Below are 27566 nucleotides of genomic sequence, written 5' to 3' on the forward strand. Positions count from 1 at the left end.
GGTGGCTCACACCTGTAATCCTAGCACTTTGAGAGGCTAAAGTAGGAGGATCACTTGAGGCCAGGAATTGGAGACCAGCCTGGGCAACATAGCAAAACATCATCTTTACTAAAAATTAAAAAGAGCTGGGTGCAGTGGCACATACCCATAGTCCCAGCTACTGGGGAGGCTGAGGTGGGAGAATTGCTTGAGCCTGAGAGGTTGAGGCTGCAGTGAGCCATGATTGTGCCACTGAACTCCAGCTTGGGCAATAGAGCAAGACTGTATCTCAAAAAAAAAAAAAAAAAAAAAGAATAAACTGGAAAGATTTCTACTACTGACATTTATTTGTTAAAAACATGATTATGTTTCTGTGGTTAGAGATTGGTAGCCTCATCTTTCAGTCTAGTGGTTAGTCCATGAGACTGTCCCAGGTGAGTTGCCTTCCTCTGGCTGAAGTAGCTCAAATAGTTACCTTTACAACCACCTTAGGGTAACAGCAGCAGTATTCTCATTCACTTCTGCTGTTGAGCTGCTGTCATCTTGCCCCAGGTAGTGACAGCATTGTGGGAAAGCTCAGGGAAGCACTGTTAGCCTGGAGGTGATGTGGCCCCACTAGCTCCCCCGTTACCCCAACTCAACCCAGCGCGGTAATGTAGAAACATTGCCAGTGCTTGCTTTCAGCTTTTTCAGTAATTTTTAAAATTGTAGTTATTCTTAGCTGAATAGTTTATATTAAATTAGTGCCATTTGTTGTGTATCTTGGTATCTATTTCCATTATTTTAGGGTACTTTTTTTATCTTAATAGACAAAGAAGTTATTTACATATGTCCTTTCAATGGCCCCATTAAGGGAAGAGTTTACATCACAAATTATCGTCTTTATTTAAGAAGTTTGGAAACGGTAAGTAGAATATAAGACCATAAAGATGACCCTAACTGTTAAAGATAATGCTAAATTGTTTCTCTTCTACTTTGCAAGATTGACTGTGGGTCAAATTAACATGGGGTATATTTGCTTCTCAACTCTTAATTTTTTGCTTCTACAAAACTCATTTAACACTAACACTTGTATTTGTATATGTAAGGAACAGGGTAAATAAAAAAAAGTCTTGTCCCTCATAATGGTGGGGGAGGGGTTAGTAATTGTAACCATTTGCTAGTTTGGAGAAGTTAGGTATAGAACAGTGGTTCTTTGCTGGAAGCACATATGAAACCTACTTGTGGAGCTTAACAACACAGTATCCATAAAAGTTAAAAATAAAAAAATACAGCTGTCCTAGAGAGACTGCATCAGAATATCCAGGCCTGTGGTCCAGGCACAGTTATATTTTCTAAAGTATCACAGAGGAATGTGAATTTCTGGGTAAAGCCCACTGTTCTAGAACTTTTCCTAGTGTTCAATTTTAAAGCACCAGGTAGCAGTATAGAACTAGGATGACTATGGTATGGCTTACTGCCACTCTACCTTTTCAATCCCTGACCATGAAAGGTTTGTCACAGCATTTCAAGGAATGTTCCATCGCTAGGACAATAACATGGAAAAGAGGTGCCCCAGAAAGGGAAGAGAGAGTGAGTAGCTGCTGTGGCTGTCACTGAAGGACTTCCAGTAGATGTGGTGGGTTGTCATTGCCCAGGTCAGCCTGAAGGGGAGGTATATTTTGATGAGATGTGAATGGGGAAGAGGTCCAGGGTTCACAGAGAGTAGCCCATCAGCAGCTTCTATGCAGGTGACCTTGAGGCTGTCGGGGAAATGTAGCTTTTGTTTTATTGCTTTTACCCCAGCATTTTTTAGGACAGTTCTAACCTAGATTAGTTCATATCTTTTAATCTTTTTTTCTTTTATGGTGTTCATTATTATGTCTGAATTCTGAAAAAATGCTGTTTATTATCCCTACTGCCTTAGCTGTGGGAGCCACTTTTATAGCTGCCCCAACTTCTGGAATCTCCTCTAGCACAGTGCTTATAGGGACAGGTACATGGATCAGGCCACAGGGCATTTTATTTATGTGACTCTATTCAAACTTCTAAGTAAGAGTAAAGATGAGTGAATGTTCTAGCTTTCCAGAATGGGAAAGAAGATTCTGAAAATTAACAAGCTGGATGTTCACTCTTGGCAACAATTGGCAAAAATTCTACAAATAATAATTTTAAACAGATGATTTTTAAGTACTTAGAAAAGAAACCAACCATTGGGAGTGTTACTGACACATTGTCTTGATGGAACCAAGGCCATGTGACAGACCCTGGAAAAATACCTGGGCCGAATGGTGGCAGTACACTTAGGTGGAGTTATAGCCTATGGATTTCAGGCTTAATGCTAGGAAGGGTGGTCGCTAACATCTTGCTGTGTGGGGCCCTTCCTTTCCAGCATTTGTGATGTACTGCAGAGGAGCACATAGAACACATGCATTTCCAATATAAGAAAAACCCCATACTAGCCAATGTGTGCTAGGTGACGGGATCAGGATTTGAAATGATCTTAACTGGGTAGGATATTGGAGCAAAACTAATAATATAAAATTGAATATAGATAATAATTACTCGGTTGTTATCAGTTGTTAGCAGTAAAGGATAGGAGGTCTGTCTTAACAGATCCAAGCTTATTTGAACCAGTAATTGGATATGACTGATTAAAAAGTTAATATTCACCTAGGCTGAGTTAACAGAAGTATAACATAATTGCCAGACAAAATGTAACAATAGCCCCATCTGAAGTGTTGTGTTCAAAGCCGGATACCAAGTTTTAAGAGGGACATTAGCAAACCGAAGAGAGTTCAGACACAGATAACCAGGTTAGTGAAGGGACTGCAGTTTGAGCAGTGATCAAAATAAATGCTGATCTTACCTGAAGAAAAGATGACTAAAAAGGGACATGATGGACCCATCTTTGAATATTTTAAGTGCCTTTCTGTGGAGCAGGGATTCAATTTATTCTGTATAGCTCCCAAGGGTCAAATTAGGATAGATTGAAAGATTTTATGCTAATGTATGTGAGAATTACCAAAAGTTGCAATTAAACATTATGGTCCCTTTTGCTGTTTGTACTCTTGGCTTTTTGACTTGCCCACACTTGACTGTGTACCCAGTTCCACCTTGTGCTGTCACTGATAATGAACTGGAGAAGTTATTCAAACTGATGATATGACAAGGTTGTGTATGTAGTGTGACCTCAACTACAAAGAACAAAAATTGTCTGTAGAAAAGAGGCTGGAAAGAAATGCACCAAAGGTTTCGGTATTTGGGTTATCTGAAGAGAGGGATTATGCATGTCTTGTCTTCTTCCTTTCACTTGTCAATATTTTTCAAAAACCCAGAATGAACATGTATTACTTTTACAATTGGGAGAATTCTCAGCAAGTTTTATTTTTGTTTGTATATGATGCCCTAGAGGATGGAGTTAGTGCTGAGTGGGTGAATAAAATGCCCGTCTGACACTGACTACTAACTTATTTCTTCTTCCACTAAGTTTTACATAAACATTTTAAGCAATTGGCCACAACATTTAGTTCAAGTATAAAAGCAAGCAGCTGACAGCAGAAAACATCATATAAAGAATGCCATTTAAATGGTTATACAGGAGTCTAAAAACATAGTCATCATAGTGTTTCTTCAATTAAAGTCCTAAACAAGAACATTAATTGTGGATTCTGCTGCAAACTGAAAATATTTTGTTGCATGTTTGACAAAGAGCTGTCATCTCACTGGCATTTTGAAGTGGACACCTGTTTGTTTCAGGTATGTAAACACTGCAGTGGGAGTGATGAGTCCAAATGTGTGTGGTCTGATTCTGGAGTTAGCTCTGCTATTTTGTAAGGAGTCAAGGGCACATTCCCTGCCTCCTGTTGCCCAGGGAAGTAGAGGAACAGTGGCCATGTCCTAAGATTGCCACAGTGGCTTGCTTCTACCTAGCCCTCCTTGCATGGTCTGCCCCTGCATTCTGGCCCGCACCCTGTCTCCATTGTGTTCATCCTTAGAGTGAGGCCAACCAGCTTGCTTCTCAGTTCCAAAACTATCATCGGTTCCCTGTTGCCCACAGAGTAAAATTCATTCTCTTTGTATGGTATAAAAGTCCTTCTGTCTCTTCCAACCTTGACTTACATCACTTCTCCCCAAGTGCACTGTTCTCAAACTACTCAGAGCCTTTCCTTCTCCCATGATGCATGTGCCATTCTCACGGAACCTGGATGCCCTTTCTCCACCCCTTCAGAAGCTGCTATTCATCCTTCAGAACCCACCTCAAGAGCTACGCCCTCTCTCGAGTCTTCCCCAGCTTCTCTTGAAGGAATCATTCCTTCTTGATGTCCCTGCAGCCTTTTCTTCATGCCTCTGTGTTAACACATTGCTATGAAACCTTCCCTGGCCCTTTAGCTAAACTTTTAATACCTCTTTTCTGTGTTTAATTTTTCTCTTGAGTGCTTGTCACTATCTCCTATGTTATATATTTCACTGATTCATCTTGTTTGTGGTCTAAGAACAAGGATACTTGTCTGTCTATTCACTGATGTTCTTTCAGTTCTTGGGAAGGAGTCTGGCACATTGAAGATGCTAAGTCATTGTGTGTTGAATGAATGGATTCTGTCATATTTATTTGCTGCTGTGTCTGTGGTCTTCGCAAATGCTAAGTCCTTTTGGTCCTTCATACCTAGCTAGTACAGTGTCCTGGTAGACAGTAATACACAGTAAAATTGTATTGAGTGAACTTTGGAGGAAATGGGCTCCTATGTTGTTAGTGCTGCTCAGAGGGCAAAGGCCTAGTCACTGTGGTTTGACAACAATGTGGCTCCTACTACATTGTGGCATCTTGAATACTAACATTGCTTCTGGATTTGAGAAATCCCATAGCCACCTTTTGGCCTTGAGAGTACTAAGGAATTTGGCTTTGGGTTAATGTTGTGACTATAGTAGGGCCTACCGTAGGTAGGTGATACTTTGTAATCTGGTAGACTACCATGAGTAAGACTGCTTTCAGGATTCCTTCCAGAAGCACTTTGTGTTTAGGTGCTCTAGTGCATGAGAAAGACACCTTAACCCTCGTTCATTCAGGCATTCATATCTTCATTCCAGAAACATTCACTGAGCACCATGGTGAATGTAATACTGTGCAAGGTGCATAATACTATACCTTCAGGCCTGCACAGCCTCATAGGATATAGAGTTAAGTAATTGTGGTATAATATGACAAAGCCTGCAGTGGTATGCATAGTGCTGTGAGAAGGGAGAAGACGTACAAGGGAGAAGACGATTATGCCAGTGTGGCAAGTCACAGAATGCTTTATAGAGGAGATGATACTTGAACCAACTCTTGAATGGTAACAATTTTCTGGACAGGAAGGAAAAAGGAGCCTATCAGGTAGAGAGTTTCCATATCTATATGGTGCTTTTCTGTATCGCATGTATAACGATATGGAAAAGCACCATTTGTTATGAAGATGGTTGAATGATCGGTTGGAGCTGGAACATTGGGGGTTGAGGGAGGAGTGGGGAACAGAAGAGGATGAGGCTGGAAGAAGAGTCAGCAGCCTTAAGAGTCTCATAAGTCACAGTTAAGCAGTATGCAAGTCACACAGACAATGACATATCCAGTGTGATTTCAGGAAGAGAACTCTGGCTGCAGCGTGTGTGATGGGTTAGGGGAGGGAGAAACTGAAGTCAGGAAGCCCAACTAGGAAGTTATTTTAGTTTTCCAGGTAAGTGATAAGGGCCTTAATATAGTCATAGTGAAGATAGAAAAGAGGGGATAGCCATGATAGATTTGGAGGGCTTGAGTGGCCATTTGGAGGGAGGAGTTGAACAAACTTTCACTTGAATGATAGGAGCTGCTCCCATTCATCTGACTAGACATTATATTATAGGAGAAGGAATATGTTGTAGATAAGCCCAATGGGGAAATTAGTCTGAAGGCATGGACTTACAACTCTACAACTACCACGTGGAAATGGCTCAGAAGCAGTTGGAAACCTGACTCTGAAGCTTCTGAAGTCATTAGCATATTGGTAGCACTAAAGACCACAGACATTCATGAGCTGGGAAGAGTATGTAACATTAAAAAGATATGGGCTAAGGAGAGGACCCTGGGGGACATGGACACTTTTCCATGGTGGGGAGAGCGAGAAGAGCCAGTGGAGACCACCAAGTGGCAGGAGTCAGAGCAGTAGAAAATCTCTGGATAAAGGGCTGTGATGGAAGTCAGTAGGAGAGAAGAATCTCAAGAAGGAAGGGAGCAGACCATGGTGTGAAATGTTGCAAGTTTCAGTAAGATAAAGAATGAAAAGAGGCCATGGAGTGTGTGACCAGGAGGAGGAGGCTCACAGGAGCCCCAGTGAGAACAGATTCCGTGGAGATGTGAGTCCTTGGGTCTTTCTCGCAGCTGTCATCCACCTTGCTCTTTCTGTAAAGATTCTGCAGCTTCCAGACCTCAGCAAGCTGCTCTGCATTTATTCTCCCCATGGCTTTAAACTACCCCCTTTGCTTTAGTCACTTCAATGCACATGAAATTGTATAGTAACAAAGCTCCTTAGAGTTTACTCAGCCTTTTCCATTGACTCTTTCATCTGAGCATGACAACAGCTGACAGATAGGCAAAGCAGGTGCTACCCTGGCCATGTTTTTTTTTTTTTTCCCGTAGTGCTACCTCTCTTTTGAGCCCCAGTTTCTCTTTCCTTATTGCCTGCTGGAGATCCCTTGAATTTTCACCTGGATTCCTGGACTCACTGTCAAGCTGAAATTGTTCAACTCAATTTTCTCCCTCCCCCCAGTTCCTTCTTTTGGTGTTCTTGTATCTCTTAATGGTGCCATTTTCTTCTCATCACCCTGGAGTCTTCTCTGTCTACCCATCCCCACTTCTCTGTAGACTTCATCACATTTGCCTCATCCTTTCTAGTCATGTTGCTCTACCCTCATCCCCGGTGTCTGTCTCCTAGGCCCTGGCAGTCTCCTTCAGCTAGGCCTCCCCGACTTCAGTGTCTCTCCCTTCTATTCTATCTGCTCCTTAAGACATACCCTCAATCTTCTTATTCCCTTACTCAGAAACACTTCTTTCCCACCTTATCGCACATTCCCTAGCCAGGTGTTCACGGTCCTCACCACTCTGCTGCCATCTTATCTTCCCAGCATTGCTCTTTCCCCCCTCCCTTGTGTGTACACCCCATGCTTTGGCTCCCGTAAGCAACTTGGTCTTCCTAAACAAGCCCTCTGCCTCCTCACCTGTGGACTTCTCATGCAGCCATTTTATCCACCTAGAACATAATTCATCCCCACCCCGTCTCTGCCATTTGCCCCCTACTCCTCTTAAAAATCGTTCAGAAGTATTTACTATAGAAAGCTTATGAAAAGTAATGTAAATGTCTGTGGGTCTACCACCCAGCTGAAGTAATCCCATCCTTTCCTCCCTCTTTACAGCAGAGGTAATCACCATCCAAAAGTTGGTATTTCTCACTCCTGGTCATTTCACACGTCCCTTTTTAAAATAGAATGGAATATTGGAAATGTGGAGGAAGCTAAAGGAATGGGGGCTTTTAAGGCTTCCAGTTGAGCAGATCATAACCCTTGGGTAGTATAATTTGGCTCTAGGTTCAGGACCGCTGGCAAGATGAGAAACGTGTTGGATATAGAGTTTTCATTTTCTGATGACAAGTCAGAAACAGCACATTTTTCCTGGATTAAATTCAAGGATAAATTTGTTGTTTGGCTTTTCTCTAAAAGATAGTGACACAGTGATTCAGTTCTTCAGGCAGCGTGTTACCCAAAAATTCTTGAATCCTTTTCAATTTGATGGTTCTTTTGTTGATTATAAAGATGGAGCATACTTTGAGACAAAGTCTTGCTCTTGTCCCCCAGGCTGGAGTGCAGTGGCACAATCTCGGCCCACTGCAACCTTCGCCTCCCGGGTTCAAGTGATTCTCCTGCCTCAGCCTCCCGAGTAGCTGGGATTACAGGCGCCTGCCACCACACCCAGCTGATTTTTGTATTTTTAGTAGAGACGGGGTTTCACCATGTTGACCAGGCTGGTCTCGAAGTCCTGACCTCAGATGATCTGCCCACCTCGGCCTCCCAAAGTGCTGGGATTACAGGTGTGAGCCACTGTGCCTGGCCAGGATTTGGGTTTTTAGAGTTCAGCAATGAGAAGCTTTTGAAGCTTTTCACACCACTTTCGAAGTGGTGTGAGCCAAGGAATGATAGCATCAGATGTGCTCTTCTAAAAGATCACCCTGGGTACTGTAGGGGGAGCGATAGTAGATATAGAGACCACTGCACCTACGGCAGTGGCCTGGAGAAGTTGCTGATAGAATTGGAGTGGTTAGCAGAGTTGAGACTGATTTAAGAGGCAGACATGGGAGACTGGGTTAAGGATAGTAGAGAGGGGGATACTAGGGGTGACTCCTAGGTTTCTAGCTTTTGTAACCAGCCACTAAGATAGGGAACTTTGGAGAATAATGTAGTTTGGAGAGAGAACTGTATTTAGTTCTGGACATTTTGAGTTCGAGGTGCCCTTAGGATCTCGTCAGTTCTTTATATCCAGCCATCTCCTGGATATCTGTACTTGGTTCATTTATCATAATCTCAAACCCAGAGTTTCTAAAATTGGTCATGTTCATCTTTCTCTAAAACCCCCTCCTGTGTTCTTCACATCTTTTGCTGGTACCACCACTGTTTATCCCAGAGATCTTGGCCTAAAGCTGATTCATCTTTGAGTCTTCCCCAGTGGCTAGTCTCTTTTGCTTTCTACCTCGGTCCCTCTCCACTTCCAGATCCTCATAGCCTCTCACTTGTACTCAAGTATCAGCTTTCATGGTTTTGAGGAGTGGGTGTAGCCCACTTCTTGCTAGTCCAGAGTTCTCAGTGCTGCTAGATGAATCTTCGTAAAACACCATTTGATGGTGGCATTCCTGTTCTCCAGAAGCATCCTTTAGATCTCAGTCTCCCTGATCCTAGCCCTGCAGTACTCCCCAGGAGATTCCCATCACCGTCACTGAAACCTGGCCTACATTTTTTTTTTAAAATAAACTCCCCATGCTTTTCCCACATGTGCAGCTGATATGACTCTTACTTGTTTCTCAAATGCCAGTCTCCAGTTGCTTTTGATCCATCCTTTAAGGATCATTTTTAATGTAGTCATTGCCACAGAACCTTCATGCTATCTAATCATCAGATATGACTTGCCCTCCTCTGATCTCCCATTCCACTTTGTGGACTTTTCCTATGGCTCTTGGCACTAGCAACCTGGCATTGTAGTTACTTGAGTCCATGTGTCTTATCTCCCAGATAGAGCTAGGCCCTGAACTCCATGCAGGCAACTCTGCATCTTAACTTCATGAACCCTAGCCTAGGGCTCAGTAGAGTTTCTGTTACTTAGTGTATGAGAGAGACAGAGAGAAAGAGAGAGAATATGCATTGTTTTAGCTTATTTAACATATTTACATCTCAATTATTTTAGGTAGATAGAAGTACAAGGCACAGACTTTTGAGTTAGAATGGGCCTTTGAAAATCCTTAAATATTTAATGATATTTAGATACTGATGACTCAGGTATCCAGAGAGTTCAACTAATTTGCCTATTCCTGGATCTTCCAGTTTGGCCTGCTGGGTTATCTGATCTTGAATGTGTCATACAGGGAGAATGTGGCAAGTAGCGTCATTAGACGGTGGGTGCCTTTGGTCAGAAGCTGGCTGGTTCTCCTCAGCGTCCTGTTTTCTTTTTTCTGTGTAGCGCCAGGGCTCTTTGAGCTATAAAATTTCCTCTGTACAGAGACAGAGTAGCAAGGCGTTAGCTCACTTTTAATTCTTCTGCTTTTTTAAAACATCCTTGCTTCCATGTTGATACTAGAGTATCAGACTTATTTAGTGTCTATTCTATGTATTTTAGGTATAAATTTGACATTTAAGAATACAGTTGACAGACACTCAAATCTCAATATAGTATATCTAAGCATAATAACAGACTGATACTATGTTTTAAATAACTGTACTGTATTGATAAGTAAATACATGATAATATGCTGCTTATATACATATACTGTTACTGAGTGGTATTTTTCTCTTTGGGCATTTAGGTTTCAGTCATGTCATGAGGTGTCTTACCCCGTGACATTCCTCCTTATAGGTACAAACAGTAAGATCTGTTAGATGCTTGCTAGAGCATACTGATCCACTATAGTTAAAGAGCACAATTACATCTTCCAAGTACTAAGATATTCTTTGCCATAATAATAATAACTTCCATTGTTTTCTACCTACTGTCATCGGGCACGACGCGAGGTACTTTAAACTCATTTTCTGTAATCATCCCTACTTTCAGATAAATGTGACTGAGCGATAGTAACTCGCCACTGTTATCAGCTAGTGAATGTCAGGATTCAGATTGAGCCAGTTTTGTCCACCTAAGAGCTTGTACTATTTTCTCTACATTATGATAATTATACTCATACACTTTTTTGCTTTTTTATTTTGAAATAATTATGAGCTCATAGAACTTGCAAAAATAGAAGAGGTCCTTTACACTTATTACTGAGTTCCCTGCGATAACTACAGCCCTTTATCAAAACCAAGAAGTGGACTGGCACAACTAGACTGACCATACTTGGATTTCAGCAGTGTTTTCCATACACTCATTTTTTGTGTGCTTTTACGCACAGTTCTGTAGCATTTGATCCCAGGTAATCACCATCAATAATCAAGATATGGAACTGTTCTGTCACCACAAAAGAACTCGCTCATGCTGCCCCTCTAGAGTCACGCTATGCCTCCCCTCAACCTCTGCAACTACTTCTCTGGGCTCCCTCTCTATAATTTTGTCATTTCATGCACATTATATAAAAGGAATCACATAACACTTGACCTTTTAAGATTGGCATTTCTCGGCCAAGTGTGGTGGCCCACGCCTGTAATCCCAGCACTCTGGGAGGCTGAGGCAGGTGGATGGCTTGAGCCTCAGAAGTTTGAGACCAGCCTGGGCCACATGGTGAAACCCCTTCTCTACAAAAGTACAAAAATTAGCCAGGCGTGGTGGCACGTACTTGTAGTCCCAGCTACTTGGGAGGCGGAGGTGAGAGGTATACCTGAGCCCAGGGAGGTTGAGGTTGCATTGAGATCACACCACTGCACTTCAGCCTGGGTGACACAAGTGAGGTCCTGTCTCAAAAAAAAAAAAGATTGGCGATTTTCATTCCACATGATGCCCTTAAGATTCTTCCAGGTTCCATGTATCCATAGTTCATTCATTTTTCTTGCTGAGTGGTATTCCATGGTACAGATGCTCACAGCTTTACACTTTTTGAATTTCTAGATAAACCATGAGCTGTATTTATATTTTATGAATAACTGCTTATTTTCTGTATTGTATTTTAATATAAAAGGCTGGAAGCAGTGGCTCACACATGTAATCCCAATACTTTGGGAGGCCAAGGCAGGAGGATTGCTTGAGCCCAGGAGTTTGAGACCAGCCTGGACAACATGCTGAGGCCCCCATCTCTACAAAAAATACAAAATAATTAGCTGGGCATGGTGGCATGCATCTGTGGTCTCAGCTACTCCCAGCTACTCGGGAGGCTGATGTGGGAGGATCACTTGAGCCCAAGAGTTTGAGACTAGCCTGGACAACACAGTAAGACCCTGTCTCTACAAAAAACTTTAAAAAATTTTGGCTGGGCATGGTGGCTCATGCCTATAATCCTAGAACTTTGAGAGGCTGAGGCGGGTGGATCGCCTGAGGTCAGGGGTTTGAGACCAGCCTGGCCAACATGGCAAAACGCCGTCTCTACTAAAAATACAAAAATTAGCCAGGCATGGTGGCACATGCCTGTAATCCCAGCTACTCAGGAGGCTGAGGCAGGAGAATTGCTTGAACTCAGGAGGCGGAGGTTGCAGTGAGCTGAGATCGTGCCACTGCACTCCAGCCTGGGTGACAGAGTGAGACACCATCTTTTTAAAAAAAAAAAAAAAAAAAAGCTGTGGCTGGTGGTGTGTGCCTATGGTCTCAGGTACTTGGGAGGCTGAGGTGGGAGGATCCCTTGAGACTGGGACGTCGAGGCTTCAGTGAGCCACTGTACTCCAGCTTGAGCAACAGAGCAAGAACCTATCTGTTAAAAAAAAAAAAAAAAAGAAAAGAAAAACTATTTGTAGCCCCAAAAGGTTTTTAAAGAACAAAAAATCAAATGCCCCTTAAAAATTTTTTTCTTTATTTTTCAAACTCATCTGTCACAGCATGAAAGAAAATTTTGGATTAAAAATGGTGTAGCCCTTCATGTCTTTGTCCCTGTAGATAGATATTTCATGTTATTGTAGTCACCACATATGTTGTATGCTGCTTTTTCCCACTTAAACTTATTTTTCCATGTACCATAATTATTTTAATAGCTGTGTGTATACTTGTTCCATCAAGTTGACTATAGTTTTTTCTACCCTGTTATCTACCTCTAGCTCCATTGAACATCTTCCTTTTGTTAAGTGATAGCCATAAGTTCTTAGTAGCAAAATTATTGGATCAAAGAGTAGGACGATTTTTATGGCGCTTTTAATGTGTGTTTTCTGGCATTGCCTTGAATGTCCACCCTGCCATATACTTACTAAACAAGTTATTGAAGCTTTGAAAAACTCAGGAAACAGGGATACTTCACCTATGTCCTGGAATGGTTGTGAGGATAAAATGAGATGATGTGTGCAAAGCCCCTATTGTAGTACCTGGCACAGAAGAGAGGTATTTCCTACATGGCAGCTGCTGTGATGATCTCCTGGTGATGAAGGTGCTATTACTTGACTAACATGATTTCATTATGCCAGCAGTCTTCTAGACCACTTGCACCCAGCGTTGGATAGCAAATGATGGAGAAGCCTTGCTGTGCTTCTGCTTTGGGAAGTGCACCCATGCCAGAGACAAGCACCATTTCCAGATGCTTGGTTTCTAGTGGGGGAATACAGATGTGTAAATTTATGGTAACAAGGCAGAGTGAAGCAAGTGATTAACAGCAGTCTGAATGAAGTGCTGTGGAACTTCCGAGGAAAAAGTGATGAACTCTGCCTGATCTAACTGGGAAGCAAGGCCTCATTAGAGGTGATGCTTGCTGAGCCAAGGCAAAAGTCATGGGGAGAATTTTGGTAGTTGGGAAAGATAGATCATTCTAGGCAAAGGGAACACCCTGAGCAAAGCACATGGCCTGATTGTGGATGAAGCATCTGAAGAATGAAGAAGTTTACTTAGTTGGAGTGCAGAATATTGTGGGAGAGAATCCTACGGAAACAGGCTAGACGTGACATCACGGATATCCTGGGAATGTGTACCTAGGAGTTTAGTCTTGACTCCGGAGGCAGTGCACAATGGCAAATGTTTGGGGATGCATTTTGATTGCATAATTGACTGTTTTAATGCTTGCTCTGTCATGTGTGATCTGTATCATATTTTTGTTCATAAAGTGCTAAAAGGGCCAAGGTAAAATCACCCTGAAAGCATATGGTTGTTTTTATATGTTTTTTGATGTTTTAATTATACTGACAGAAATACTGACTATTGTATTTTTGTCCATTACAGGATTCTGCTCTAATACTTGATGTTCCTCTGGGTGTGATCTCAAGAATTGAAAAAATGGGAGGCGCAACAAGTAGAGGAGAAAATTCCTATGGTCTAGATATTACTTGTAAAGTAAGAGATTCGATACTTTCTTATGCAAAGAACAAGGCACGTTAATGTTGAATGATAGTAGAAAATTAATGTGGATTTGAAAAAAAAAATCAAGATCTCATGTTCATCTAAGGCCCTGAAAGTGGTTCTTCCCTTAAGAACAAGCTTTTCAAAAGTGCCTGGGAAATAGTGCCCACGTGAGGGACCCACTGCAATCACCAAATACAAGGACTCGAGGAACTGGTCAGTTTGTTAGCTTGACTGAGTGGGAAGAGAACTTGATAGATAAAATTTCTTAAACCACTTTAGTTTTTGCTCTAGCTTGCTCCTGGTGCCCCTTCATGTCATGTGTTACCATGAAGGAAGGAGGAATAGAAGAGATTTTGCCCTCTGTTAACAGGATGTGTCCTTACCTCTAATAACCTTCGTAACTTTTGCTTAGGTTATTTTCCGAGGTACATTTTGCTATGATAGTAACCATGTATTGAGCATTTGTGTCCATCCAAACACATGCTAGGTGCTTTGCATTTGATCCTCAAGTGCAGCCCTCTGAGATGGGCATATTGTAGATGGGGAGCCTGAGGCTCCAAAGAGTTGGGTAACTTTGCTAAGATAATTTCTGAAGGCTGGGACCCAGAAGGTGGGGATGTGTTCAGGTGTCTCGGGTGACTGTGAACCACCAGTCCAGTGCAGGGCTTCGCAGACGTTTTCTGTGAAGGGCTCAGTAGCAAATATTTTAGGTTTTGTGGGCCACATCGGATTTCTGTTGTGTATTCTTCTTTGTGTGTTGTTTTTTCAACCCCTTTGAAGTGTTACAAACAAAAACAACAACAACAAAAAAACAGTCTTAATTTGAAGACCTGGGCTGAATTTTGCTGGCCCTTAGCCAATCCAAGTTGTTCATTCTATTGATAGAGAAGTGAGGCCTTTGCTATCTGAGATTACTTGTCTTGGGTTGCCTAGGGAGCCAGCGCAAGAGCCAGAACCAAAAACTAAGTCTCCTTTTCCTAGTCTCATACGCTGCGATTTCTCAAAACCAACATTGTGTGCTTATATTTGGATTATGCCACAATATGGTGTTTTTCTTTCCAGTTTATAAAAGATCAAGACTTGTTTTTTCTATCAGAAACTAAAGGATAATGCCATTATTAAATCTTAACTGAAATTCACCACTACCATCCACCTCAGCTTTTTTTGGTGGTGTTTTAATTCAAGCTACCTTAATGCTTTATCCATTATCCCAGCTACTGTCTACCCTTTGGGGCCTAGAAACATGGGAATTTACTTTGAAGGAAGGCTTTTGTATTTTGCATAAAAGGATTTATGGGAGTAGAGTGTTTAATATTAGAGTACTCAAGGGAAAATGGGGTTGCTATATTGACAGTTTTGAGGTGACTTTCATTCTTACAGGGTTTAAAAAACCCTATTTTCTGCCTTATAATAGGAAAAACTAGTACTTAAATATCAATCCCCCCAAAATTAATGAGACAAAGCACATTTTCACCCCTGACTATTTAAGAACAAAAGGCGTAGGAACAACTCACCACGCATAATTCTGAAATGTTACATATGTATATTTTTTGGAGTTAGCATGAGCCCAAAGGTGATGGCTTAGAACAATGTTGTAGCACAACCTTTTAACTAAATTATCTCCCCAGCAACACTGACGTCACAGAGTCATATTCCATTTTCTCAGTAACAAACCTGACATTGATATAAAGGAAATCTGCTGCAGTGAGATAAAAGACTCACTGTCCTGTCTCTTATAGGTCAACTTTCGCCTGCATTCAATAACCATGATAGAACCGCATTTCTCTCCTGAAACAAGTAGTTACAACTCCTGTAGATTTGGCTATGCCAGCGATGCACATAGAGATTTCTGCTTGCCAGTAGCAACTTTCCCACAGTAGATACAAGTCCCAGAGGATGTTGTCCAGCAGCAGGAGAAAGGTAGTTCTGAATATGCAAATTCTTACCCTGCAGGCCCCATACTAGCCCCTGGTGCCTGTGTGGAGTCTTTCAAACAAACAACAAAAAAAAGTAAAGTAAAACCATACCACCACAAAGCCTTCTCTTTCTTTCCCCACCTCACTCCCATGTACTCGCCTTAAAGACATAGTGTGGCATTTTGAAGTGAGCAGTGATGTGTGTTGTTTCTTTAGAAATGACGCCTCAATAAATCAATTCTTCAGAGTCGTTGCAGCAGGGGTATGTATTCTTCAACTCTTACTATAGTGAGGCTTGGAACATCACCATATGACCTGGCTGTTAAAATGGCTGAGGGTCTGACTGGGAGACTCTTAGCCCATGTGGATCTTTCCCTGATGAGTCAAACTCTGAGGAGACCAGGTGGAACTTACAGTTAGTCTGTGCTCCTATTTCTGTTACAGATTTGGTGATCTGCCGCCTGTGAGTCATTTGCCTTTTCTACTTCAGTTTTGTTGGCAAGAAATAATATTCTGTCTTTAATTGCATCTTAATCAGATGGCAAAAAGAAGTTACTTGAATCACTTGTGCTTTGGCACATTAAAAGTAGCTGTTTGAATCACTGATAGATCAGAATAAATATTCATGTAGAGATGGTCTAATTTCTGGCCAAGCAGTGAAGAGAATGATGTTACAGAGTTACCATCCGACTTGCGGCTGTTAGGAAGAAAGTTCCTCACAGGGCCTGAGCCCTGAGAGTACTCAACTCTCTAGTGACTGGTCGTAAACCACTTGTGACTGGTCGTAAACCCTTTTAATGCATATCATCCCATTGAAATGATTATTCCCCTTATTTAACTATTCATTGCATCACGAACCAATAAATAGTATCCCAATTTTCTTGGGAGCTGATATGAATGGATTGTTGGACTTTATTCTGTGACATGCTTTTTAAAAAAGCACAGAATCTTGGAGCTGGCAAGGCCTAGTAGATGTCATCTGTGTACAGAGTGCTCAATCTCAAGTTCTTTATGAGTGGTCTCAGACTTTAGTTCTTCATACTTTATTTGCTGCTATTTGTGTTTGGAGATGTCTTGTGAAGGCCATAGCCTGTGCTGGTCCTTCAGACTGAAGACTCGGGAAGCGTTAAGAGTACTCTTGAGATAAGGAAGGAAAAAGCACCTAGAAAAAAAATGAAGATTGTGATATCCAAGAGGGCAACAACTAGGTCTGTACCACTCCTGAAGTGGCTCCATGGTCCAGCATAGCACTCCTTTATCTGCAATTAAAGTTGAAAGTGCACTGCAGAGCGTAGGGTTCCAGTGCAGAGCTATCACTCAGTCACAGCACTGTAAGTGATTTTTTTTTAAAGAGACAACCTTAAAAAAACTCCAGTCTTGAAAATAAGATGGAATGTTGTATCTGTATATATAATACAAATTGACATTTAAAGGAGCTTATTTGTTTTGGATTTGGTTTAAAAGAAAGTTTTCCTGCTTATTAAACAGATATGTATTGGAAGCTACCTTTAAAATCTGGTTTTGATGTTTATTTTTAGTTCCCAGAAGTATAGTTACTACTAATATGGGCTACTTTAATGTGACTTATATGGAACTCTGTGAAGGTAAAATTGTAGAATAAAAATATATTACTTGCATGAGAGCTTAAAATGTCATTTAGGAAGAGAGCTTCTTTATTTTAATGACATGTTTGACAATGTTGAGATTATATTTGATAGCAGGTACTCTTTAGAAGGGTTGTTTGAATAAAATAGTTTTATAATTAAAAAAATATCAGGGCTGGGTGTGGTGGCTGACACCTGTAATCCTGGCACTTTGGGAGGCTGAGGCAGGCAGATCACCTGAGGTCAGGAGTTTGAGACCAGCCTGGCCAACATGGAGAAACCCAATCTCTACTAAAAATACAAAAAATTAGTTGGGCGTGGTGGTGTGTGCCTGTAGTCCCAGCTACTCAGGAGGCTGAGGCATGAGAATCCCTTGAACCCAGGAGGCGGAGGTTGCAGTGAGCCAAGATCATGCCACTGCACTCCAGCCTGGGCCACAAGAGACTACGTCTCAAAAAATAAGTAAAATAAAATAAATTTTAAAAAATTAAAAAATACCTCAGAAATCAGTGAAAGTAGATGGACCATAATAGATGTTAAATACCTCAGAACCCAGTGAAAGTAAATGGATCATAATAGATGTTGTGCAAGGCAAGGTTTGATTTTTTTTTTTCCTTTTTATAAAATGAATTTTAGCTCTATCTTCTCCTTAGTGCTAGTTGCTTTATCTTGTCTTGACATTCATGGCTATGATGGAAATATTTTCAGGTGTTCTTAAGCCAGATATATCAAATTACCATATAAAACAAAGCAATTTTTGTAATTTAGATTAATTGCCCTTTTAGGTAAGTGAATCTTCTCCCTTAATTGAATGGAAGATTTCTTGCTAATTAACATGACTTTCTTTGAAGACTGAACTGTCGTACTTCTCCTTTGCCCCCAGGACATGAGAAACCTGAGGTTCGCTTTGAAACAGGAAGGCCACAGCAGAAGAGATATGTTTGAGATCCTCACGAGATACGCGTTTCCCCTGGCTCACAGTCTGGTAAATTCCAGCGCGCTCCTCAGCGTGGGAAGGTTCTCAGTGCCTCCTCTGTGAAAACTGCCCGCGAGCTGGGATCCTCTTTCTTTTACTGTCTGTGTTGTGTTTCCCAGTGTGATGTGTCTGCGGGGGTGTTTATTAAATAATTTCATCATTTCCAGAGGGAATAGGCCTCTCCCCTGTCAGTCTGCGTGGGATGGATCGGCCCAGGTGACTGAAACACAAAGCCCTGGAGGCTGGCAAGAGCCCTGCATGAGCCTGGGAGCTTCACCAAGGGCACCTTGTGCTCTTCCAACCCCGAGTGTGCCCTCAGTCTTGGCCATCCCGCCTGAAAACGTAGGCAATAGTGAGGCGGACTCGGGTGGCTGAGTGCGACACTGTGAGGTCATATCCCAGAGTTCATTGCTTTCACCTTTGGAGCTAATAAGCAATGAGTGTCAGGCTTTTGTGGCTCCAGTTGTAAATGGGAACAAACTCTCTGAGTCTAAATGCCATTTGAGCAAATATAGATGTGTGGTGTAGGTACTGCACCAATAGCTGAATAGGGGCAGGTTTACTTTTGAAAAGAATAACCTTTCAAATGTCATTTGATCACATTTAGTATGTAATTGGCAGGACCAATTTATTATACATTTAATTAGTTGTAATCTATGACTTAGTCCAAAGGTGATTCAGTATATGTACCTAAAACTTTTCCTTCCTCTTCACCAAACTACTGGAGTAACCTTACTCTTACTGCATGACTGAAATAAGCCTTTCTATGAGTTTTGCTCTTAGAATGATATTTCTTTATATCCTGCCTCAGCCTTACCTCCTTTTTTACTGCCGTGCCTTGCTTGAATCTTCTAACTCCTATCTTCCTCGTCAGTTTGACTTGAACTTAGATGCAAATACCTGCTAAGGGGAAAGTGAGGAAATAATTATTTACAACATATACTGTATAAATGCCTTTATCTTAAGTATAGGATGATCATACTGCAGACTAAACCCAAGGTGATGGAGGGGACCCTGAAGTAGAAGAGGCATGTGTTGAACACAGATGAAACTGTCATGCTTGGGAACAAATGTGCTCATCTCATAATTGAATCTATTTTCAGCCTTTTCTAAGTTTCTGATTAAATATGTGATTTTTAAAAATATGTCTATATTAGAGTTTTTAATTCTATTAGCATAAAAAGAGAGTCTGATGGGAACACATCTTCTTAATTATTATGAAAGTGAGAATTTGAGTCTAATTGATGAAAGTTCAATTAGGAAATGTGTTCTGTCTTGATTTATGCATATCTGGCCCTCAATTATCAGAAATTGACAGAATGGCAGGTTTGAAGGAGCTGAAGACCCAGTCTGTCTCCTGCAAGATCTTGCTTCATCCGACATCCCCTTTCTCTGGTATCTTCTGTTTCTTCTAGGATATACTCCCCTAAAAAAGTCAAGTGCTGGACCGGCTTTCCCCTTATACTACTGTCCCATCTTTCACTTCATTGCCAAACTTCTGGAAAGAATATTCTAGCCTATCCTCGTCTCCAGTGCATTCATTCCTCCAACCCATTCCAGTATGGAGCTCATTACTGGCCAAATCTAGTGGCTCATTTCCATCTCATTCTGTTTGATCTCTTCCCCGGTATTCAACCATTTTGACCACTGTCTTCTTGAAAGTCTTGGTTTCTGTATTCCTGCACCATCTTGATTGTTCCTTTCCAGTCTCCATTACCTCTGTCTTTTCCTTAAATGTAAATATCTCTTCACTCTCATCCCTCTTCTCTTCTTGCCTTAACTTTGCCCTGATGGTTTTGTTTAAAGTCATCACTGCTATGTAGATGACTTCAGATCTAACCCTGATACTGTCCTTGAGTGAGTCCAATGAGTCTAACCCTCAAATTCCTTCCTCTGAGAGTCTGAGAATCACAAGCTCAGCTGGCACGGTGGCTCACACCTGTAATCCCAGCACTTTGGGAGGCCAAGGTGGGTGGATCACTTGAGGTAAGGAGTTCGAGACCATCCTGGCCAACATGGCGAAACCCTGTTCTACTAAAAATATTTTTTAAAAATTAGCTGGGTGTGGTGCTGGGCACCTGTAATCCCAGCTACTCAGGAGTCTGAGGCAGGACAATTGCTTGACCCCGGGAGGCAGAGGTTGCAGTGAGCTGAGATCGTGCCATTGTACTCCAGCCTGGGTGACAAAAGCAAAGCTCCATCTCAAAAAAAAAAAAAAAAGATAGAATCACAAACTCGTTGTTGCCCTAACCTCTTTGCAGTTCATGAAACCCACCTTTCATCCTATATGTCCCGCAAGTTTGAGGATCCCCAGTTGTTTAGGTTTGATAACTTGAAGTCAGCTTTTCAATTCCTCCCCTGCTATTCCTCCCATAGGCACATCAATTCTGAATCCTGTAAGTTCTACTTAGTAGCAATACCCAGCTATTTCCTGTCATTTCCACTTATGCTTCCTACCTTAATCCATACTTCCAAACTGGCTTCCCTTCTTTCAGTTTCTTCCGCTTCCAGCTAATCCTACACAATGCTGCCAGTTGTTGTTTTGTTTTTAAATATGATCATGTTACTGTTTCACCTTCTACCCCCCAAAAAACCCCCAGTTACTTTTCATAGCTTGTGCCCTACACTGCAGCTGCACAAGGCTGCCCTATGCTCTCCTAGCACACACAGTACCTTCTTGGTTCAGATTTTGCTATCCCCTTTACCTGCAATCCCCTCGTCTCTTGCATACCCATCTTCCACACACTCAGACTTCAACATCTTAATCTGTCCTCTGTCCTTTTCCAGGCCATATGTGTGTGCCCCCAGTGAGAGTTCATCTTACCTCTCAATTGTTAGTCTTTGCAAGTTCCTCTATCAGAGCACTTATCTCAGTGTGCCTTATGAAATAATTTTGTCATAACTGCCTCCTACCTCCCCCTACCACTGCCTGATAAATTATGAGCTTATCAAGGCAGGGATCAGCCTTTATTTCTCTCTCTACTGTCAGCACAGTGGCATCTGCATGGGAGTTTTGTAATGATGGCTTTTTTCTTGAACTCAGGTTTAGTAGAAAGGAAGGAAAAATCACTATATGGAAACAAATGAGATGGATGTTTCTGAATATTGCAAATCTAACACCAAAACCTAGAAATCTCTGTTGCTATTATTGGAGTCATCCACAGAGGGCTTGATTTCTCAAGTCTGTGGTACTTGGCCATATTTTTCATACCTGTGCTGAGAATCCCTGCTTCTTGTTTTAGGAAGTCAATAAAGTAACAAACTGCCAAAAAAAAAAAAAAAAAAGGTCAACTGAATTGCTCATCTGAAGTTTTGGAAAATGACATTATCTTAGGTTTTGATCACTGAAAGTCATCCTTAAAAACATTTGCCAGTCACCAATATAATACAAGATACAGATTGAAACAGATCAGCCCTTGAACCTGCTTTTGGAATAGCAGTCCCTGATACTCAAGTCCACATGTGCAACTGTTTCATCAGTCAAGTTCATTTCATGTCTTGTGTTGGATAGTGTCAGGATGCAGTGGGGGCATTCAAGGATAAGTAGTGTGTAGGATGAGTGGTACCTGGTCCCACTGAGGGATGTGACAGCCAAACAGTAGTGATGTGACAAATATGGTTAGCCCCAATATAAGATAGTATACATTCAGTTGTGCAAGAGAAACGCAAAGGAAATCCACTGGGGACTCACAGGAAGAAGAGACCACATCTAACCAAAATTGGAAAAGCCTGCATGGAATTGATAGTTGTTAGTGTAGGGCCTTGAAGGATGGATTCAATTTCCAGTGAAGGACTTCTGAGGTCTGGAACTTGAGTGATGAGGGTAGGGCACTGTCCACAGAGTAGGAAAGTCAGAAAAAGATTTTATTTGCAGAAACAGGTGGAAGAAAGGGGAAGGGGGAGGAACAATGAATTCTGTTTTGGACACATAGCATTTCATGTATTTTGACAGAATTGACAGCAAGCCACTGAAGGCCTGCCCCTCAGAAAAGAGTCTGGAGACGTAGATTTGGAATAGGTTCTTAAGTCATTTGAAGTTATGGGCTCCTTTGAGAATACGAAGTAAATTATAGCTTCTCTTCCCCTCAAATATGCAGTCATATACAAAACCTTACCTAAAATTTTAGAGGATGTCGGGCCCCTCTGAAGCCCCTTTGTGGGGCCCTAGTAAAGTAATCCTGGTATGTAATAGAGAAGTCCCGAACCAGAATCTTGGGAGAGGCCATCTTTTAGGGAGCGAAGATGGTTGCAGAGGCAAGGGAAGAGCCTGGAAAGGATTAACAGGATGTCATGGGTGTCAGTGCTGGGAGAGCCAGGGAGATGGATCACAAGCTCCCTGGGGAGCTGACCTCCTAACTGTGACCTGCTTAAAGTCGGGACCTCCTTTTATTATCTTTGCAACTCTAGTGCCCGGTCCAGTGCCTGGCGCATATATATATATATATATATATATTTTTTTTTTTTAACTTTTATGAATCTCAGAAAATGATCTCAGGGTGAAGGGAACAAACACCAGTTTGCAGGTGTTTAAAGGAAGCATACTTGGTTTAAAAAAGAGTAGCAGGCATGTTGAGGGAAGAATGTTTTTACCGTAGAATTTGAAAAAGGAAAATGAATATATTTGTGGAAAGAAATCTTGTCTCTTCTCAAGGCACGAGAGAGAAGGGATCTTTTCTTGAGCAGGATCCTGAAGAAGGCAGAGGGGGATGGGACCCAGCCCAGTTTGTGGGGCAGTTTGGGAAAGGAGGAGGGACCGTTATTTTTCTGAGACAGGAGGGGAAGAAAAATTTCCTAACTGTCACGGTGGGGAATGTGGGAGTGTGCCAAAAAGGGCTTTCCTAGAGGTAACATAAGCCCCATTGCCTTGAGCAATACAAAGGGCCCCTGCTCGAAAAAGATTACTTTGTTAATATTACTGGAACTGTTCAGCCAGCTGCAGATTATCTTGGTGATTTTTATTGGCATTTGAAGTCAGAAGTGAACTTGCTGTTGCATCTGTGAAATGGTGTCTGGAGGCCAAGCAAGCTGGGTCCTGACTCTGGCCAGGTCATGAATACACCATGAGTGGGCTTTTTCATTTCAGACCACCCCTTTGGCTCTCTCTGGCCTCCTGTCCCATTAGTATTTTCACCACTCCATGTTTTCAAGTCATGGCTTACACTTTGAATTGAACTTGAGCTGTTCGGCAACACAGAGTTCACCCCAAACCATTAACTTCATTGTTTCTGTGTTATGTCAATCTGGTAAGATGCACACTTTTTTTTTTAGTAACTTTTCTATTTTGGCCAAAAATAGAAATTTATTCATTTATTTTCTTTTTTAAAATCTATTTGCTTTGCTTTTCAAACACTAGAAATTGTACTGAATTCTCATAAATTGCATGCAGCTCAATACTAGTTATAGGTAAATGATATATTTTAATAAGAAGTGTCAGTGTTTTTGATAGTATGGTGATTTTTTTAAGGCAGAAATTAAAATCATGTATAACTGAACAGAGCCTGATAAGGCTACAGAAAGATAAAGAGTTTGATTGTTGGGGTGATATGTTCATTGGCAAAGTTGTTCTTTTATTGATTTTCTTCGTTTGCTCATTTTTTACTCAGATGGGATAATCAGAGATAATACACATATTAGATGAGAGTTTTTTAAACTGTCAATCCTAACCTATCAGTGAGTCATAAAATCAATTCATTAGGTTGCAGCCAGCATTTTTAAATAGAATAGAATATATTAAGAACATAACACATAATATGGATGAGTGTGTCTTCGTGAAACATTTCTCTCCAGTGTATGTGTGTACTGGGTCATGGTGTTGAAGTGCACTGCTTACCGTTAATCGTGGTCCAAAAAGTTTGAAAAACACCATTTTAGGTAATGGTAGAATATGTAGAATAACATGCACTTTAAGTTGTTGTAGGTGTTAATATAGTCACTTAAATCTACCTTTACAGCAATAGGCGCACATGGATTTTCTTGAATTTTAAGTGAAGGTTTAGAGTTTATGAATAAACTCATGGGATATAGACTCACATAAAGGAAGTCTAGGGCTAGAAGAAATGAAGCCTGAGACCCAGGTGCCAGGCTCATAGCAGCCACCGTTGGGGAGACCCTGTGAAGGCCCATGTTTACAGAGCCCTTCTGGTGTGTGGTAACAAGCATGTGCCATTGGAGTCCAGTGGTCTGTGTCTGAATCCAGCTCAGTCACTTACCTGCTTGGTGACCTTGGAAGTCACATAATGTTTATGCACTTCTGTGTTCTCATCTGTAATGGAGATAATAACAGTCTCTACCCCGTTGGGGTTTTGTGAGGATTAAATGTAAAGTACTTACGACGCTGCCTGGCATGCAATAAGTACCCAATAAATGTCAGTTCTGTTCTTAGTGTGCTGTTTTCTCAGCAGGTGTAGAGAATAAGGATGATTACCCAGCACACTTTTGCCCAAGACTATTAATAAAGTGAACATGATAACATGTGGGGCACTTTAAGCTCTTTAAAAGAAAGATGCTGTATATAGATTAGTATTCTTATTAACAAACCATTGGTTGTACCCTGAGAAAGGACTCTTTGAAAGTCAGAGCATTAAATCCAGAAAGCAGCTGACCTAGAAGGGTGAGATATGGGGGGCAGTGATACGTATGAAAAGAATTATTCAGAAATGGTTTTCCATGTCTTTCTTTCCATCTTTTGACCCTGCTCAGGCTTACTACTTTTAGGGAAACATGGCTCATTCAAGTTTATGTTTTTGCACTTGCCACTCTTCTTTGACATTCTGCATTAAGCTCTTTAGCATCACAATACTTCTGTTATTCTATGAACTGATTAGCAGTCATATAGTTGCGAAATTTTTGTTTTCGTATGTGTGGTGGGAGATATTTGACCTTCTTATGTCAGTCAGAAAATACACAGGTGAGGGAACTTGCTCTTGCTAGCTCTAATTTCAGGAGAGAAGCAGCTGGGTTGCACGACCTTTGCTGTGGAGACTAGCAGCCTTCTGAGGACTGCTGGCGTAGTGCATTAGATAGACTGCATGCAAAGGATGGAAGCAAGCTCTTCTAAACAGCAGCAGCACCTTTGTGAGCAGGGCTCATCAGCATTTGCAGGTGTTTATTACAGCTGCCTTTGGTTTTCATAGTCTTTGCTGCTTATTTATTTTTGCCTAGCTTTGGTGAACCACCTCAAGCCCTGCCATATGGCTTAAACACTACCATATCTACCCTGTGTCCTCTCCTGCTCTACTCCAATTGTGCTTACTTGTAAAAAAATTGTCATAAAAGTTAGTAGAGTGCATTATGGAGGTATATATCTTTTATGATCATTTGAACGACAGGTATAAATGATCCTATAAACGATCCTGTGAATGGAGAATTAACATAGGACATAGGATGGTTTTTTCTTTGTTTGTTTGTTTGTTTGTTTTAGACGGAGTCTTGCTCTGTCACCAGGCTGGAGTGCAGTGGCATGAGGCACGATCTCGGCTCACTGCAACCTCCACCTCCCCAGTTCAAGCACTTCTCCTGCCTCAGTCTCCCGAGTAGCTGGAACTACAGGCGCATACCACCAGGCCCGGCTAATTTTTGTATTTTTAGTAGAGACGGGGTTTCACCGTTTTAAGATGGTCTCGATCTCTTGACCTCGTGATCCACCCACCTCAGCCTCCCAAAGTGCTGGGATTATAGGCGTGAGCCACCGCACCCAGCCAACATAGGATGTTTTATTTTGTGCCTCAGAAATGTGGAAATTTTTATAAATTGCTTTGAAATTTTAAACGAAGCTTAAATTTAGTGGACCCTTACTTTCTGGGCTGATTATGGAATTACTACATAAAGAGAAAGAGCTCATTTTCACAGGGACACTGAAATGAAGTGCATATACACATGCTTTTAGCCTAGATGTGGCCTGATGACTAAAAGTTATTTCTTGGTTTTCTGTTTCCTTTTTGGGCAGGACTTTTTTTCTTGAATCAACAGTTAACTTGGCAAATTGACATACTAGTTATGCTTTTAAGTCTCCTTCCTTCCTGCCTCCTCTAAGACTTGGTCCTCTATTCTCATTGATCTCTCTGTCTCCACCACCTTCTCCCTCTCAGCCTTGAAATGTGCTTGGTTCTTCTCCGTATTGCCCGTCCTCTGGAACTGACATTTCACCTGGTCTCCTGTAGCATTGCTGTCTATGGTCAGAAGCATAGAATTCCCTGCCCGCATCCACTCACTCCATAACTCATTGCAACCAGACTTCTAGCCCGCTCACTGGAGTGGAATGATTCTTCTGAAAATGACCCAAGGCCCTACAAGTTAGAAAACTTGGTAGTCTGTTAGACCATATGCTTTTCAACTGCACTATTGTTTGACTCTCAACTATCCCACCCCTTCCCTTCAAAGTGGTGCTTTTAAAATATTGAGTAGATACAAGAGGATATTTATAAAATATGTATAAAATCTAAAGAATACTGATGGATGGAACTTTCCTTTGTCTCTCCTGAGATGTAAGCTGGGTAATTTCTTCAGTTTTATCTTCTATTTCAGCTGTGCCTGATCTGAGTTTTTGTTTGCTAAAATTTCCATTGTTATGTTTTTTTAATTATAAAAGTTCTATTTGATTGTTTTTCAGATTTGTTTGGCCATTATTTATAATCTCTTCTTCTGTGCTCAGATTTCTTATCCTCTTTTTGACTTCTGAAAGCACATTAAATATAATTTATAATATGCATCTGATGATTACAATACCTGGAGTCTGTGTGGCCTTTTTCTACCACAGGTGTGTGTGTTTGCTGGCTCATGGCACTTCGTGTCTGATGTGGGTGTGTCTTGTGATTATTGCCTGCAAATTCCTATTCCTTGGAACTTTATCTGTGAGAATACTCTGAGGCTATGACTGAAGGCAGTTTTACCAAGAGAGGATTTGTGTTTCTTTCTGCCAGGCATCTTGAAGCACAACTGGTTTGGGACGCTTATGAATTAAATTCTCAGGTTGGATGTTTTGGGAACCATCTAAGTTTTGTGAGTTTGGTCCACATACTACTTAAGGGCTGACTTGTGATGACAAATTTCTAGTGGAGGATGGTGGTAGGGATTTGTTTCCTCCCTTGCTCAGCACCAATAATCTGGACAGGAAGGTTCGCTTGAAGTCCCCAGGTGGTCCTTTCCCATTCATCCTTCCCCTGAGTATAGCACTTGGGAGGTTTCTAATTTGACTCCTCATTTTGGGTGGGCCAGGTCTTCGGGCCCTATCTCCTGTGCCCCAAGAGGCCAGGAAAACCAGTTCTGGAAGTGGCCTAAAAGTGAAAGCCGGTGTGTTCCTCTTGCTGTCTGCATTCCTGTTTGCAGTTAGTTTTTGGCTTCTGAGTAAAAAAAGTCTCAGTTATATCCAGCATTTTTAGGTGTTTTCATCAGAAGTCCCATCATGGCATATAGACCATCACATTTGCAGATATCTCTCCCTCTTTTTTTTG

At 41.4% G+C, this 27566-nt stretch overlaps 1 protein-coding gene across 4 annotated transcripts in view; it reads left to right on the forward strand.

Annotated features, from left to right (window-relative positions):
* MTM1 (myotubularin 1) overlaps positions 1-27566 on the forward strand; it is a 106637-nt gene that overhangs the window by 34583 nt on the left and 44488 nt on the right. For all 4 annotated transcript variants that reach the window (XM_050775334.1, XM_050775333.1, XM_050775336.1 and 1 more), the window contains exons 4-6: positions 789-883; positions 13502-13612; positions 18025-18126. In XM_050775334.1, the coding sequence (XP_050631291.1) occupies positions 789-883; positions 13502-13612; positions 18025-18126 (308 nt within the window). The remainder of the gene's footprint in view (positions 1-788; positions 884-13501; positions 13613-18024; positions 18127-27566) is intronic.

Source organism: Macaca thibetana, chromosome X (genome assembly GCF_024542745.1).
Source record: "Macaca thibetana thibetana isolate TM-01 chromosome X, ASM2454274v1, whole genome shotgun sequence".
NCBI classification, from domain to species: Eukaryota; Metazoa; Chordata; class Mammalia; order Primates; family Cercopithecidae; genus Macaca; species Macaca thibetana.